The sequence below is a fragment of the Gadus macrocephalus genome, chromosome 4 (genome assembly GCF_031168955.1).
Source record: "Gadus macrocephalus chromosome 4, ASM3116895v1".
NCBI classification, from domain to species: domain Eukaryota; kingdom Metazoa; phylum Chordata; class Actinopteri; order Gadiformes; family Gadidae; genus Gadus; species Gadus macrocephalus.
In genome coordinates this window covers 9,582,197-9,597,557 of record NC_082385.1, presented here as the reverse complement: position 1 = coordinate 9,597,557, position 15,361 = coordinate 9,582,197, and the positions used below count along the sequence as shown (strand labels likewise).

Below are 15,361 nucleotides of genomic sequence, written 5' to 3'. Positions count from 1 at the left end.
CTGGGTAAAGTGCCCTCTCCTAGTGTCCTCTCCTAATGTCCTTTCCTCACTCACTCATTCTCCCCCAACATTCATCACTCATGCTCCCCCCCCCCCCCCCCCCCACCTGTGTTTCGTAGGGCTGCTAGTTGTTGTTGTTGTTGTTGTTGTTGTTGTTGTTGTTGTTGTTGTGTTGGTGCTTCTGTGTTGTAAATTCTCCTGTGTGGCCCAGACAGCAGTAAACCACACACACGCACACACACACACACACACACACACACACACACACACACACACACACACACACACACACACACACCCACAGAAACACACCCACAGCATGGCAAGGAACAAACACAAACACACGCATGCACCCTTGGAGGCATGTCCCTCCTCCACCACATAACCTCATTCATAACATACTGTATGCAAGCGGCCGTTCCAAAAGGATGGGAACAGGGAAGTATTGCTGTAGACAGACCATCATACGGAGAGAGGGATGGATGGACAGTTGATACAGACCATACAGACAGACGGACAGGCAGTCAGACAGGGAACACACACATGTATCGGAATGTAAGACAGAAAGACACACAGTCAGGAAAAGCCTGTCTGTCTGCAAGGCAGTTGGAGCTTCCTCTGAGCGCTTCTGCTAACCTTGTAAATAAAGATAGGGAGAGAGGGGGGGGGGGGGGGGGGGGGAGCGACAAAGTATTGGGGATGGTGAGAGAGTGCAACAGTTGTTTGATGTGTGTGTTGAGCTGTCAAGAAAGAGACCACATGCACAGCTTCTGCAGCTGGCCCTGCGGGCTCTTTTAGTGAACCAAGTGTGTGGGTTTGAGTGGGTGTGTGGGCATATGTGAGTGTGTGCGTGTGCGTGTGCATGTGGGTGTGCATGTAGGTGTGTGTGATGCTAGCGGACGATAAAGGAACGCTGGGCAGAGCAGCCCCAGTATCGCTGGTCGCAGGCGTTCGATTCGTTTTGTTAGGCCCTCTCTCTGGTCCTCTCACACGGGGAGGTAGGTGTCAACATGTTGTTGAGCAGAGGGGGGGGGGGGGGGGGGGGGGGGTTAACGCCAGCTTGCCAAACACACCAAGGCCACCATGATGGACAACAGCCCCCCCCCCCCCCTCTCTCTCTGTACCGCGGCCGGAGAGCCATAACACAATGTTCCAGATCCTTTCACTATCCAGGATCATGTGACATAAGGAGTATCATGTCACAAGATGAGTATCATGTCACATGCTGAGGATCACGTTCAATATATCAGAGTTAAAAAAGGTTTGATTGGCTTAATTGTTAATTGTAGGCCTGCTGTTGTATTGCTGGATGGCTAAGATGACTCACTCACTGCCTTGGCTTGAGAAAACCTTCAAATGTGTTTTATAAACCCATTTGTATGAAATGCTTGGTTTAAGGCATTGGTTCTCAAAGTGCGGCCCGCGGGCCAATGGCGGCCCGCGGAATCATTCCTGGCGGCCCGCAATGACATACATAATTATGTATGTCAGTTATATAAAGTTATATAAAAAAAAAAAATAAAAAAAAAAACTTTTTTTTTTTTTTTTTTTTAGCAATATTAATTTAAACAAATATAAATAAATATAAAGAGAAAATTCGACTCTCTCTAGCTTTCAATTAAATCCTTTTGCATTTTTTAGTTTTAATCCGGCTGTACATTACTTTGAAAGGGTGAACCTCAGTTGACTTCACTCCCAGAGGTCCACGGTGCGGGTGCAATGTTTTTTCACCACTGGGATGCTGACGGCGTTTCCCGCCAACATTTTTTTTCCTTTGGCGGCCCTCAGTCAAATTTTGGGTTCCTAAATTGGCCCTCAGTTGTCAAAACTTTGAGAACCCCTGGTTTAAGGTATAAACATGGTTTCGTCATTGAACGACCAATGACATGCACATCATCGTTCAGACCAGTAGCTGTTTGTGAAGCTATTCCTCACAATCATGTGAAACGCATCCCAGATAGGCTGTTAAAAGCAAAGCATGCATGTATAAGCGATTTCCACACACACACGCACACACACACACACACACACACACACCATGGGTGCAGATCCCGGGCGGGAAAGAGGGGATGTTTCGCCTCCAACTACTGAAAAAGATCAAGTTGTCCCCCCCCAATATTCATTACTTTCATTCATTTCAAGTCATTTCAAAATCATTTCAAAAAAGCAGACTAATTCAAACACAAATACAAGACTTATGAGAGGTTTTGCTTATGCAACCCCCATGTCTCCTAATCATGGGTCTGACCTGTTCATGTAAGATTGGCGCGCACATCTCCATGCATATTTTCAGAGAGTGACGGCCTAAAAGTGATTCATGAATGCATGTTATGCTACTCCTAACGGCTGAGTGTCTGTTACAGCAAATAATTTGATATATGTTGGTGATATTATTGATGTCCCCGCCCTTGACATCCACACACACGCGCACAGGAACCCACAGCAAAAATATGCCCACCAACAATTGTGACTTCCCTTATGTGATTGGGTGATTTGAACGGAACTTAAACATGATTAGTGACGGAAACGTCTTCCGGTCGAGCGGTTAGACACGAGTGGGGGGGCTTGAGAAGGGCTGCGTTGTGAAGCCCCCCCGCTTGTTTAAGTGATCTCTTATCAGCCTGACAGGAGACATGTGGAGTCCTTAAGACAAAGCACCCATGCAGAATGTTATGTTCCCTTCAAAGTGCCTTCCAGAGTCAATAGGGATGACCTAGAGCAGCATACTGGAACAGCACGTGTGAGAAGGACTTCAGGACCTGAACATAGTAGAAGAACAGACAGTTTGAAAAAGGACATTTCCTTTTTCTGGAGGTTATTCCTATGTTCTCAGGGTCCTATGTTCTTAGGGTATCCTGTTCCCCAGTTGTACATACTGTATGTGTTCTCCAAGGGTTAAATGTTCCTATGTTCCCCAGTTCTACATAGCATGTGTTCTTAAATGTTCCCAGGGTTATATGTTCCCCAGATTAATGTACAGCACTTAATCAGAACCTGAACAATTTGTCACCCAGCTCTGTTTTGCTGAGATGGGCTTTCATGGGAACTCGTCAAAAGGGGGATTCTTTTCTTCTTCTGCTTCTTAGTTTTCAGCCGTTTCCATATAAAAAAGTTCCCTTTTCTTGGTAATGGATTGAGGAACATAACCCTTCATAACCTCAGTGGATGTCGTCACCGGTAGGCACCTCCTCCATGAAACCACCACCATGGCAACACCTCCAAGCAGACTCAAGTCCCGCCACCCATACAATCAGGCCGCACAAGAGATGCTTATTTCCATCCCGGAGGATTTGACAACCAAAGCCTGGCTGGCAGCGGCATGGAAGCAGGAGTGGGAGTCAGCAGGACAGACACGCCTACACCATTACATCCAGGATCCTGGAGGTGGCGTTAAGGGAGAAGATCTACCTCGCCGGCAATGGACCCTCCTGAACCGCCTTCGCACAGGGGTTGGCTGCTTCAAAGCGTCCATGAAGAAGTGGGGCCTAACAGACAGTGCAGCGTGTGAGTGCGGGGAGCCTGAGCAGACTGCCGACCACATCATCACCACCTGTCCCCGGCATAGACCACCCTCAGAGGAGGGCCTCTTCCAAGTGGGACCTGAGACGAGGGAGTGGCTACACGACACGAAGTTGGACATATGAAGACGATACACGAAAGAAGAAGACCTCAGTGGATACACCCTAATCGCTTGATTAAACGACCTGCAGAAAAAAGAAAACAAGTGCAACTTGGCGCTTGATAAAAATACACCAGCCTGAATCCGTGAGAGGTTGAAAAGGCGTGAGATCACACGCCCAAGGAGACGTCTGCCACCGAAGACAACACTGAAACCGGAGGTCCACAGAATCGTCATCCAAACCCATCCTCACCAGAGCGGGGTGGAGGCATTACTGCTTGATTACTTATAGCAAAGTCACATGACTTATAGTTGCGATCGTCAAGGATCGCGACTGGATCAACTGGTGATCAACTTGATGAATGCAAAGATACAACATCCAAATGCAGTACTGTGCATTCATTTATATTATATTCAGGGCATTTTGCTGCTTTTTGTCCAAAGCAACTTATTCATACACATTCGTAGACCATCGAGCAGGTCAACCACACACGGCAACACAGCTGGTCGGGAGCAGTTAGCGTTAGGTGTCCTGCTCAGGGACACCTCGAAATTCTGCTAGGAGGAGCTGGGATCGAGCAAGTAACCTTTTACAAGGTTGCTTGTTACAAGTCAACCTGTTCTACCACCTGAGCTACTGCCGCCATTAACCCCTTTATAAGTCATACTCCGTGGGAAATCTGTGGGTACAGGTTGTATCCAGTATATCTATGATTGAACTCCATTCCATGATAAGCCACTATTATAAACCTTTGGAGACCGTTACAAAGAGGACACGATAATGGAACGAGCTCACTGCTGATGTCAGGACTGCAGAGTTGCTCACCAGATTCTGCAAAAGACTCAAGAGACTCACTTATTCAGAGTTCACCTGGCCCCTGCATAGCCTCCCCCTTACCGGGCCTTACCCCTCACCGCCCCTTCACCTCCCTTCATCTCCTAAAAACACCCCTCTACTCACTTATTGTAATTTGTACGATCTGACACTTAATGTACGCTCTTGTTGTATGCTGTACGTCCAAGAACTTAAAAATAGGGGCGGGGGGGGGGGGGGGGGGGGGGATATTCATATTCTATGAATATCCTTATTGATGTACTTGTATGTCACTTTGTAAAAAAAAACATCTGCTAAATGCCCTATATGTAATGCAAATGCAAATTTAATCTTTTCTCTGGATGGGCTCTCCAAAACTCAACCCTCAACCCTTAACCTTAATCCAAACCCTAACCTTGGGGTTGTCGGTTATGCATATGACCTATAAGCTATATTATTTGATACATTATATATTATATGTAAATATATATTATTTGATGGTGTAATTTTTCGTTTGGTAAAAAAGGACTAGTAATGTTCCCGGTATATAAACATGTTTCATACTCACACAATCCCGTGATTTGCACAGAAGCTGGAAGGGTTAAGACGATGCATTGGCAAGCAGATGCAAGTCAGGGTCGGCAGACATTATTTATGTGCTGCAACTTCCAGGCATGTATACAAAGGAGGGCGTGCCAAGCAGGGCTTTCTCCTCATTGTTTAAAATACTATCTCCGTCCATCCCCTCATAGGAGGAACTGAGATAAGGTGTTGGGGCATGCCACCCTGCTGTCTTCAACAACAGTCAATCTGCAACAATGCTTTCCCGCCTAAAGCCTTCGCCTTTTCTCTCTCTCTCTCTCTCTCTCTCTCTCTCCCTCTCTCTCTCTCTCTCTCTCTCTCTCTCTCTCTCTCTCTCTCTCTCTCTCTCTCTCCCTCTCCTCTCTCTCTCTCTCTCTCTCTCTCTCTCTCTCTCTCTCTCTCTCTCTCTCTCTTCTCCCTCTCCCTCTCCCTCTCTCTCTCTCTCTCTCTCTCTCTCTCTCTCTCTCTCTCTCGCTCTCTCTCTCTCTCTCTCTCTCTCTCTCTCTCTCTCTGTCTCCCTCTCTCCCTCCCTTCCTCCCCAGGGTTTATGTCCTAGGTGATTCACGATCACCAATCAAATAATTATAGTTACACAGCAAGAAGTGTTTTAGAAGTGGACCTGCCTACATGAAGGGTTGGATTGGGTTGCGTCCTGGGCTTTGATCATTAGCGTGAAATGCAAGCCCTTGCGGAAAATGTGATGGAGTCTTAACTTTAGTGTTTGGTTGAAACACAACTCTTCAGTTTGGGTTTAATGTGTGGAGATAAGCACGCGCACACACACTCACACACACATTCCTATATACATGGACATACTCAGGCAAGCTAGTCTTCAGTATGGTTTTTAATGTGTGGAGATGTCCGCACACACACACACTCACACACACACACACACACACACACACACACACACACACACACACACACACACACACACACACACACACACACACACACACACACACACACAAACACACACACACACCTATATACATGGATACACTCACACAAGCACATATTATAACATGCGTGGACTCATAGGCATACAAACAAGCTCTTATGGTACTTCATCACACACACCCAGATGCACGTCAGCACATACACACAAACACACACACACACACACACACACACACACACACACACACACACACACACACACACACACACACACACACACACACAAACACAGACACACACACACACACACCATGGCGTATCTAACGCCATACACACACACAGACATACAATGTAACACCCGTGACTTACCGGTTGGAATACAATAAGCCATTGTAACCTCAGAGCCAGGGTAGGACTTGCATCTGGTTTAGTCATTAGGCTCAGTTATAACCGGACTGTGAGGTCAGCTTCAAGATGATCCATCTATCTGTCCCTCTATCGCTCACATTTATTGTGTCAGCATATACACTTGAACATGTCTGGGTATATGCCTATATATATATATATATATATATATATATATATATATATATATAGGCATATACCCAGACATGTTCAAGTGCATATGCATATATATATATATATATATATATATATATATATATATATATATATATATATATATACTGTATATATATATATGTCTGTTGAGATGGCTATAGGCCTATATGTATGCATAGGATTATTCTTTTTTTTGCGTTTCACATTATGTTTTACATAAGACTGATTATCCCATTTATTCTACTTCTTGCTTGCCAACATAATAAAACAATTTAAATACTTTAATAATTATGCTTTTTCTTATTCTTATTAAATGTATACTCTGTTTGAGTTCATCTCCCTCAAAAAGTAGTCCCCTTTAATTATGATCGATCAAACATGTTTTTGACACCTCGAAGGGCATTATCCCGCTTATACCATGGTCACTAGCCAAAGAAAAAAAATAAGATCATTCATTTATATTTTCATGCGTTTTACAATCCAATATATAAAGTTTTTCACATTTTAGGACGGACCGTAGCTACGACATGGCAACGGCATTCTAGTCCGCTGAGCTATGAGCCAGAGAGCTAACGTTATGGATTGTACATATTTATAATTCGAAATTCGTCCCAGCCTTTATACCACAGATACTCTAGGGTCTATAGCCTATAAACGCGTTGCCTGATTACAGTTTAATAAATTTTTCACCATTTACTAGTTCTCGTTTTGAAGAATAATCACCGCGCCATTCGTTTCAATGGGAATCGCGACGGTCTATACTTTCAACATAAAGTGTACATATTTATATTTCGATATTCGTCCCAGCCTTTATACCACAGATACTCTAGTCTAGGGTCTATAGCATATAACCGAGTTTTCTGATTACAGTTTAATGTAACAGTAAGCTGACAAAATCACTAATTAACACCGCAACTGCAAATTAACCACACAGAGATAACCATGGCAACCGGTCAAACAAATTTTTATTTTTGCCATCATCAAGCAGACACTAGTATGTGTGACAGATCGCCAGAAAAGGAAAACATGTCATTATTAATTGCTTTCAAGCATTATTTCTACGAACTAATCTTTCCACCTTTCACCTCATTCACAGCTGTCTATCGTGTTTATATTCACCGCGCATGCAACTTTCAGTTCTGCAACAATTGTCGCACAACTTTTTACTATATTTTTTGGAAGGAGTTCAGATTCACAAGCTACATTTTCATGTGGTAAAAGGTCTACATCCCTAACTGAAACGGAACTGGCTGAAGATGAACTTTCATTAACACTTGAACTGTCACGCAAAGAACACTTAGTGAGATGCTTTCGTAATCCAGAAAAACTATTATATACATGTGCACAACCCCTTTGAGCACATTTTAACCTTAGAGTTTTTCCGGGACAAAGACCATGAACCAATTTAAAGTGCTTAATCAAGGCATTGACACTGGCATGACATCTTGCACAAATGAAGCAGATCATAGGAGTTTACTTCTGCATCCTGGCCCTCAACTCTGCAACTCTAGGATTTACCTTGGTGTTTTCCACATCTATGTCATAGACAGTGGTTTGCAGAAAGGTGTACACATTGGTCAATTCCTGACAGTATCTTGTGCCAAAGACGAAATGTGCTTTGAAAAGTTCATCAACACAAGCCAATGAAGTTGAGGTCTTACAGGGTAGAGCATGTTTGTCGATCACGATGTAGTAAGACTCGATCATGCTCTTCTTGGCACCAACAGCAAGTAGGTATGGCTGGAGACTCCCAGAGATGTTGTCCAGGTGTGCTTGGATGCTGGTCCCAATCTGTGGTTGAATAAGGAGGCATGGTCATTTATTATGTTTTGGATTCTTACAAAGTTACAATAAGAGTAAAAAGGAAGAGGGCACACTATGCATAACACTTATTAGCACATACGCTGTAAAGCACTCTGAAGACAACGCCAAAACACGTAAATGCAAATAAGGTCAGTGTTATGCAACGTGTGTGGCCACCTTTTGTTAGTTATTCAAGCGTTACCCAATGGCCCAGCACTATTAGCATAATAAAAGAGGAAGTATTTTCCAACCCTTTTTGTTCCACACAAAGCTCACCTTGATGAATTTTACAAGACTGTCGCATGCTTGTCTGGCTGAGATTTTCCCTGGTCTTTTTCGGCCTTGGCTTGAAGGTGGCAGAAGGTGAACCAGCAACAGCATTGATGACATGTCACTGTCCCAGCCTGGGGAATATATAACAAAAACAGAACAGTTAAGCATTTCATATTGATTCAGATTTAGAGACGGAGCAGCAGACGGATTATCCATAACCAATAAAGCCTGCAAAAGGATCAATGACATGAGTTTTGAGTAGGAAACTATAAAAACAACTTTGTGCAGTTCAATTACTGTATTCCCAGTGATTTCACATGTGAATGACAGCCACTTCAGTTTCTCAAGGCAACAGGTTGATATGTACATATAACAAAATGTGCCTTAATGCACAATAAAATGGTTATCCCCATTCCATCTAGAATAGTCGAAGGAGAAGACATTACCATCATCTACTTCAGTGGCTTCAGCATTTTGGATGAGGTCTTGTACATCTCCAGTCAGTGTAAGCCCACGACACTGAGTAACAACCTTTGCTTGAAAGTTGGTGGTCCACTTCTCCAACATCTTTGCAGAGGTTGCGTCACCAAAAAGACTCCTGAAATCTTGATCAATCTACAAGACATGGCAAAGACATTTAGTGTAAGTCCCACAGTAGATGGTCAAAGTAGCTACAGAGATCATTTCTGAAGTCTGATCAGGTTCGGCAGATAGCAATCAAAACATGTAAAAGCAAACAAAGATAAATGTACATTCTGTCTGACGAAAACAAACAATAACAAACTACACAAAACATTACTTTGTAGTTCTTTACTCACCAAACCTGGAATGTCCAAGAAACGAGGAAAAACAGATAGGATGTCGGCTGAGTTCTCAGGATCGTGCAGAAACTTCTGACGATAGGCCAGGGTTAGCCTCATTTTCTCCTTCACTACAACTTCATCCGTGGAATGCTTCATCAGGGCAATTGCTTCTTGACACTGCTGTCCGTCCCACTGGATGTCTTCTTTCAATGGATCCCTGTGTGAAGTTGGCCCACCTAAAGGTTTGGGACAACATGCCAGGTTAATACTCAAAAGAAAACCTAGACCAAATAAACTAGTGGTCATGTTCCAAATTAATCACTGGCCTGTTTGAAGTTGTCGTGACCGTTTCATTCGCCCCTCGGACACCTCTTTCTGCAGAGTTTTGATTCTCCAAGCCAAATACCCACTTCCATCTTCAGCATTATAAAAATGTTCCTTTGAAAATAAGGGGAAAAACATGTAAATACAAATATACTTTTCACCCATAAATACGTGACTGATTTGAAACCATTTCACCAGAAAAGCAGCAGTAACTTACATAGCCAAGCTTGCTCAGGGGGTCAGCCAAGTAAGGAAAAAGGCAGATGATTCCTTTGGCGTATTCCTCCTAGGGGGGCTTGTGCTATACACACAAATCAAATTACCATCCTGTCCAAAATACAACTAAGATTAATTTAATATCAGTCTTGTGAGTTTATGAAAAAAAACTTACCCATGCTCATTTGTCAGATGTGCAACTAGTATTTTCACTAGGTCACGTCTTCTGACATCTGACAATGTTTTTGTGCGAGCATACTCATGTGTGATCTTATCACCTCCAGGGCTACTCTTGAGGATGTCCTCAATCATCTTGGGAGAGGTGATTGACAGTACACAGAGAACACACAGAGTACACAGATTAACAAGAGCATATATATGGTTGCAACAAAGTTACAAAAAGGACATAAACAATCTATTGATCTTACTCGACCCAGACGACGATCCTCTGCATCTCTTTTTTCTGAGGGATTTCTGATCACTATTGCTGTGTCATCAGATCCTGATGAAGGCTCACCATCGCCAATCAAACTAGAACTGAAGGAATCTACAAAATAATGTTTCATGGGACACAAAATGTTTACAGCATGAGCTGCACAACTCAGAAAAGGTTAACCCATTTAGGCCTAAACCGCCTGGAAAAAATGCCTGTAAAACCTATAGGCGATTTCAGAAAAGCCCCCAAAACCTGAAGTTTTTCTAGAAATTCAGCAATTGTGTCAACGCCTACTAAATTACTGATTTCTCAGCCCCTGTAACAGATAGGAACACAATTCAAAAGGTATTTGAGAGCTGACACCTGTGGCTTTCATGGGAAATTTGAGTTTTTATTTACAAATATTTAAAATATTTACATACAGGTAGAAAAGTAAATAAAAAGTAAAAACATATGTAAAAGTGCAGGAACAGCACAAAACAGTAAAAAAAATAAAGTATAAAAAAGTGAAATAAGTATATAAGAAAGTAATAAAGTATATAATAACAAACATGGGAAGGGGAACAGACTGGGACTAAAACTGTAAACAGTCTGCCTCACAGGTACCGGCGGTAGTGCTTGCCAAAGCATTCCATGTGCAGTGGCAGGTTGCACTGTTTGCAACCGTAAACAGTTGGCCCACCTTCCTTTTCATCGTCAGGGACAAGCTGACACTCCCTGCACTGTTTTCTTTTATCATAAATTTTACCAAAGTCATGCTGTGGAGTAGGTGTGTCTCCTCCAGCTGGAGATGGAGATGAAGGCGGAGGAGGGGATGGAGAAGGAGGGAAGAATCTTCTTCCTGCAGATGGAGATGGGGAAACAGGAGGAGATGGAGAAGGAGAGAAGAATCTTCTTCCTGATAGTCCAGCAATTGGAGAGGAAGGAGAAGATGGAGAAGCAGGAGGAGGAGAAAAAGGAGAAGATGGAGAAGCAGGAGGAGGAGAAAAAGGAGAAGATGGAGAAGCAGGAGGAGGATGAAAAGGAGGAGGAGTCACAGGAACAGCCCTTGTTCTCAGTGGTGAGATGAGCTGCTCTGCCAGGTCCTCCATCCAGTTCTTGAATCCTCTGTATCTGGTTCTGAAGGCTGTTCCTCCAACAGACCTCGCAGCTATGTAGGCATTGTGGCAGGACACGGACAGGAGAAAGAAGAAGACCCTCCTCCACCACTTCTTCGATCTATGTTGGAACCCGTAGTAGCCAACCATCTGATCCAGCAGATCGACGCCTGGAACACACACGACACTCAGTTGACACACATGACACTCACACATGACACTCACACATTTGTACTCAAAAGAGCAACAAAAGTCAAACAAACCTTTCATGTACTTTTGGTAGTCTGCTAGGCAAGCTGGCACTACCACCGGGACGCGGTTGGCTCCATCCTTTCTCCTGTTTACGGTCCCCGTCTCAGTTGGGTCATGGTGGTTGGACAACACCATGACCGTCTTTGTGTCTTGCCAAATACAAAATGTGAGGTCGTCCATCTGAGCGACCCTGTATTCGTGCTTGTTGAGTGAGGCTTTCTTTCGAAGCAGCTCACTCTTTGGGAGTCCCTTCCGGTTGGCACGAACAGTGCCACAAGCATACAGGCCATGGGTCCTCATCTCCTCCAAGAGACCTACCCCGGTGTAAAAATTGTCCATGTAGATGGACAGGTGAGAGCCGTAATATGGTCTGGCTAAATCCATAACCACACGATGTGCCAGGCCCTTCTCTCCTGACCCTTCACGACCAGCATAGACCTGGAAGTTGGTCACATATCCAGTGGCGCTCTCAGCCATTACCCACACCTTGATACCCCACTTTGTAGGCTTCATGGGGAGGTACTGCCTGAAGGAGAGACGCCCTTTGAATTTAATCATGCTCTCATCCACAGACACGTTGCCATCCACCTCATAAAGTGCCTGGAATTGAGCCAGGAGGTAATCTAGGAACCAGCGCATTTTCCACATCTTGTCATCTCTGTTGACTGCTGCCTGGTTGTCCTGGAGGTGTAGATACCTGAAAATGCAGAAATAGACACAGATCTTAGATGAAAGCACAATATCAAACAAAGTTACCTTGGATGAAAGCATCATTTAAAATATTATCATAATTGCTGTGCTTTGTAACATAATATTCTGTCTATATTGTTAATTACATTGGACTGTAAGCTACTATTTATACTTGTATGTGATTGAATAAAAATACTATGCAAAAAAACTGTCTGTGTTTTAAATTACATGCACTTGTATGTGATGACTACTGAATAAAAGTATTATGCATAATACAAATACAATTGCATTTCATCCTAAGAAGTAGCGTAATTAAAAGATACAGGCTATAATTTGGGAATGTATAGTAGCCTAGGCCTTATTGTTCTGGAGATCGCAGGTGTGAAATTCCAGAGAAACTTATCTGGTTTTACGCACCCGGGTGCTTTACGCATCTCCGGGACAGTAATACATCTCTTACATATAAACTGTCGTAATTTCTTATTACAGCATCATCACAATCAATAAGTATTACTATTGTCCTTACCTCCAGATGGCCGCAAATCTGTCCCGGGACATATTTCTGGCGAATTGCGTCCGAAAGAGATTCTTACTCTGTCGCCAGTAATCTCTTCGCACCGGCAACACAAGCAGCCCCATTCCCATACAGATACCAATAAAGGTCTTCATCTCTGGCACAGTTACCGGAGACCACCTTGCCGTCTTCGCTCTGGTCGGTGTTTGTTCGACCTGGTCTCTATATCTGTTTGTCTCTGTGACGAGATGTGTCCAAAGTTCCTCCTTAAAAATCTTCTCAAATGCCTGTAGCGGTGTGGCATCTTCAGGCAAATCGAGCTTCACCCCTGGTGTCCTGTTGAAGGCACTCCGTAGATTTCGATGGTAGTTGTCCGTCTTCCAGTTGGCCTGGAAACCCTCAAACTCCCCTAAATCATCTTCTTCTTCCTCGTCGTCATTCACGAACATGTGCCTTAACCACAATTCCCGGTCAATCGGTTCGTATTCGTCATCAAAGTACTCGGCCTCATCAACATCTTCGAAGCCGAGAAACTCCTCGAAATCGCTACCGTCAGAAAAGTCTTCCGTCTCAAATTCCGCCATAGCTTGAATAAATTTCTGAACTAAATTCACGAGGAACAAGTTGACACCTATATGTGTCTATTCTGATGCATTTCATTGGCCCAGAGGCCGACACTTTGGGCAAAAACCGAATATATTAGAAAAACGACGCAAACGCTTTCCCGTCCTTAAAGGTAGAATGACGCAACAGCGCCCCCGGCTTTAAAGGTAGAACAGCGGCAATGCTTTCCCGGCTTAAATGGGTTAAATGTGAACGATATGTCATTGCGGAGATGATTAAAAAACTCATATCTAGAAGTTAAAACGTAAAGTTATTTTACCATCAACGCTTGCTGTTGGGATCACAATTTCTAAAACCCCAATATCCTGTTGTTTTAGAATGTATTCGAATGCCTCATCATCGATTTCGGTCCTGGTTTCATCATAGACTTTAATATCCAGGGTGGGTAGATCAAACTTCTTGGCAACTTTAAAAGACATTTAAGTCATATTAACACTGACCATGATATAGCCTACATAAGTAGTGGCAACACACAAACAAATGCATTGGTAACAATATTTTATAATAAAGGCTGCATATGCAATGTTTTCTCTTACCACTTTCCAAAAATACTTTGAATTGAAAAGGTGATGTTAGGAAGAAGTACTTCTTTCTGTCCTTATATTTCACCCTAACAGTTGCCTCCATCCTAAAGGAACAGGAAAAAATAGTGGTTAGTTAGTTGGTTTGATTACTTGTCTTGAACTAATTAATATGAAAAACATATCAACAGTAACAGAGATTTGAGAAACTGCAGTCAGAAGAACGCAGGGATGTGAACGTTTACAAAAATGTCTAACCGTGTTGACGGATTTTTTTTTCTTGTAAATGGTTAACCGTGACTTCATTGTCCTCGTGTGTGTGAGTGAGTGTGCGCCGATACACACTCACTCACACACACTCGCCGAGGGACAGACAGATTCGGCACACTAGCTTTTATCCTCCCCAATTAGTTTATTAGTGATGTAAAATCAATAAATGCGTGTCTCCAGAACATAATTAATTTGAAGATTTTTGTTTAAAAACTGTTTTTGTTTATTCTTTTTTCCTAAACGGTTATGATTTTAACGGTTACACGTGTACACGTGAACACGTGCACACCAGCTGCATTCATCATGAAGTACGACCCGTTAACTCTTTTAAGAGTAGAGTACACGCGGTGCACCAGAACAGAATCACAATTCTCACGTAAAATGAGTCTCCCCACAGTGAACCAATGTGTACTGGACACAAACCAACAAAAGACGATGTTCCATCTAGTCTACTTACCAAGTTTCCTAAAAGCACAAACGTGAATTGCACTGCATCGGTGTGGCGCACAAACTCTGTTGACTCTTTCCAGAGTTAAGTCCATGTGGTGCTAAATCATGCTAACGAACCAGTCAATGATACACTATGGTTAACAAAATTCTCCGCAGTCGACTAATGTGTGCATTAAACAAAAAAAAAAGTGTAACATATACTTATAAATGTTCCCAATTTAAAGAACAAAAAACGTGAATTGGTCAAATGACTGGCAAGCTAACGTGATACCTTAGCAGCATCTACTGTAGCAGCTGCATATAGCAATGACTAGCGTAACTTACATAATATGTTTAAATCGCGCGGCTTCGTTGAGCTTGAATTTGGGATGCTACCGATTTTAACTCATCCTCCCTCTGCTTTAATAACCTGTGCAATTCCACTTTTAGAAAAGGTGTGACACGACTCGGCACGTCTTGAGACTGGCATGGTAATGTTAAGCCACACATTTGAAAATAACACAAACCAAACATTACATGCCAAGCTTCTCACGTAAAACGAGTCTCCCCACAGTGAACCAATGTGTACTGGACACAAACCAACAAAAGACGATGTTCCATCTAGTCTACTTA

At 43.1% G+C, this 15,361-nt stretch overlaps 2 protein-coding genes and 1 long non-coding RNA gene across 3 annotated transcripts in view; all 3 read right to left on the bottom strand.

Annotated features, from left to right (window-relative positions):
• Window positions 1–7,617: 7,617 nt before the first annotated feature.
• Window positions 7,618–10,442, bottom strand: LOC132455963 (uncharacterized). Its single transcript, XM_060050076.1, has 7 exons — window positions 10,324–10,442; window positions 9,897–10,207; window positions 9,682–9,793; window positions 9,371–9,591; window positions 8,999–9,167; window positions 8,556–8,683; window positions 7,618–8,267 (listed from the first exon to the last, which is right to left on the bottom strand). Exons 3-7 carry the CDS (start codon window positions 9,707–9,709, stop codon window positions 7,950–7,952), a joined length of 864 nt encoding a protein of 287 aa, XP_059906059.1. The 5' UTR covers window positions 9,710–9,793; window positions 9,897–10,207; window positions 10,324–10,442; the 3' UTR covers window positions 7,618–7,949.
• Window positions 10,443–10,640: 198 nt separating this feature from the next.
• LOC132454853 (piggyBac transposable element-derived protein 4-like) lies at window positions 10,641–13,468 on the bottom strand. The gene is made up of 4 exons (XM_060048403.1): window positions 12,897–13,468; window positions 11,692–12,377; window positions 11,475–11,598; window positions 10,641–10,647 (listed from the first exon to the last, which is right to left on the bottom strand). Exons 1-4 carry the CDS (start codon window positions 13,466–13,468, stop codon window positions 10,641–10,643), a joined length of 1,389 nt encoding a protein of 462 aa, XP_059904386.1.
• A 251-nt stretch (window positions 13,469–13,719) lies between these two features.
• The window catches only part of LOC132455964 (uncharacterized), a 2,469-nt gene continuing 827 nt past the window's right edge, over window positions 13,720–15,361 (bottom strand). The window contains exons 2-3 of the long non-coding RNA XR_009525364.1: window positions 14,045–14,136; window positions 13,720–13,914 (exon numbers count right to left, since the gene is read on the bottom strand). This is a non-coding gene — a long non-coding RNA (uncharacterized LOC132455964). The remainder of the gene's footprint in view (window positions 13,915–14,044; window positions 14,137–15,361) is intronic.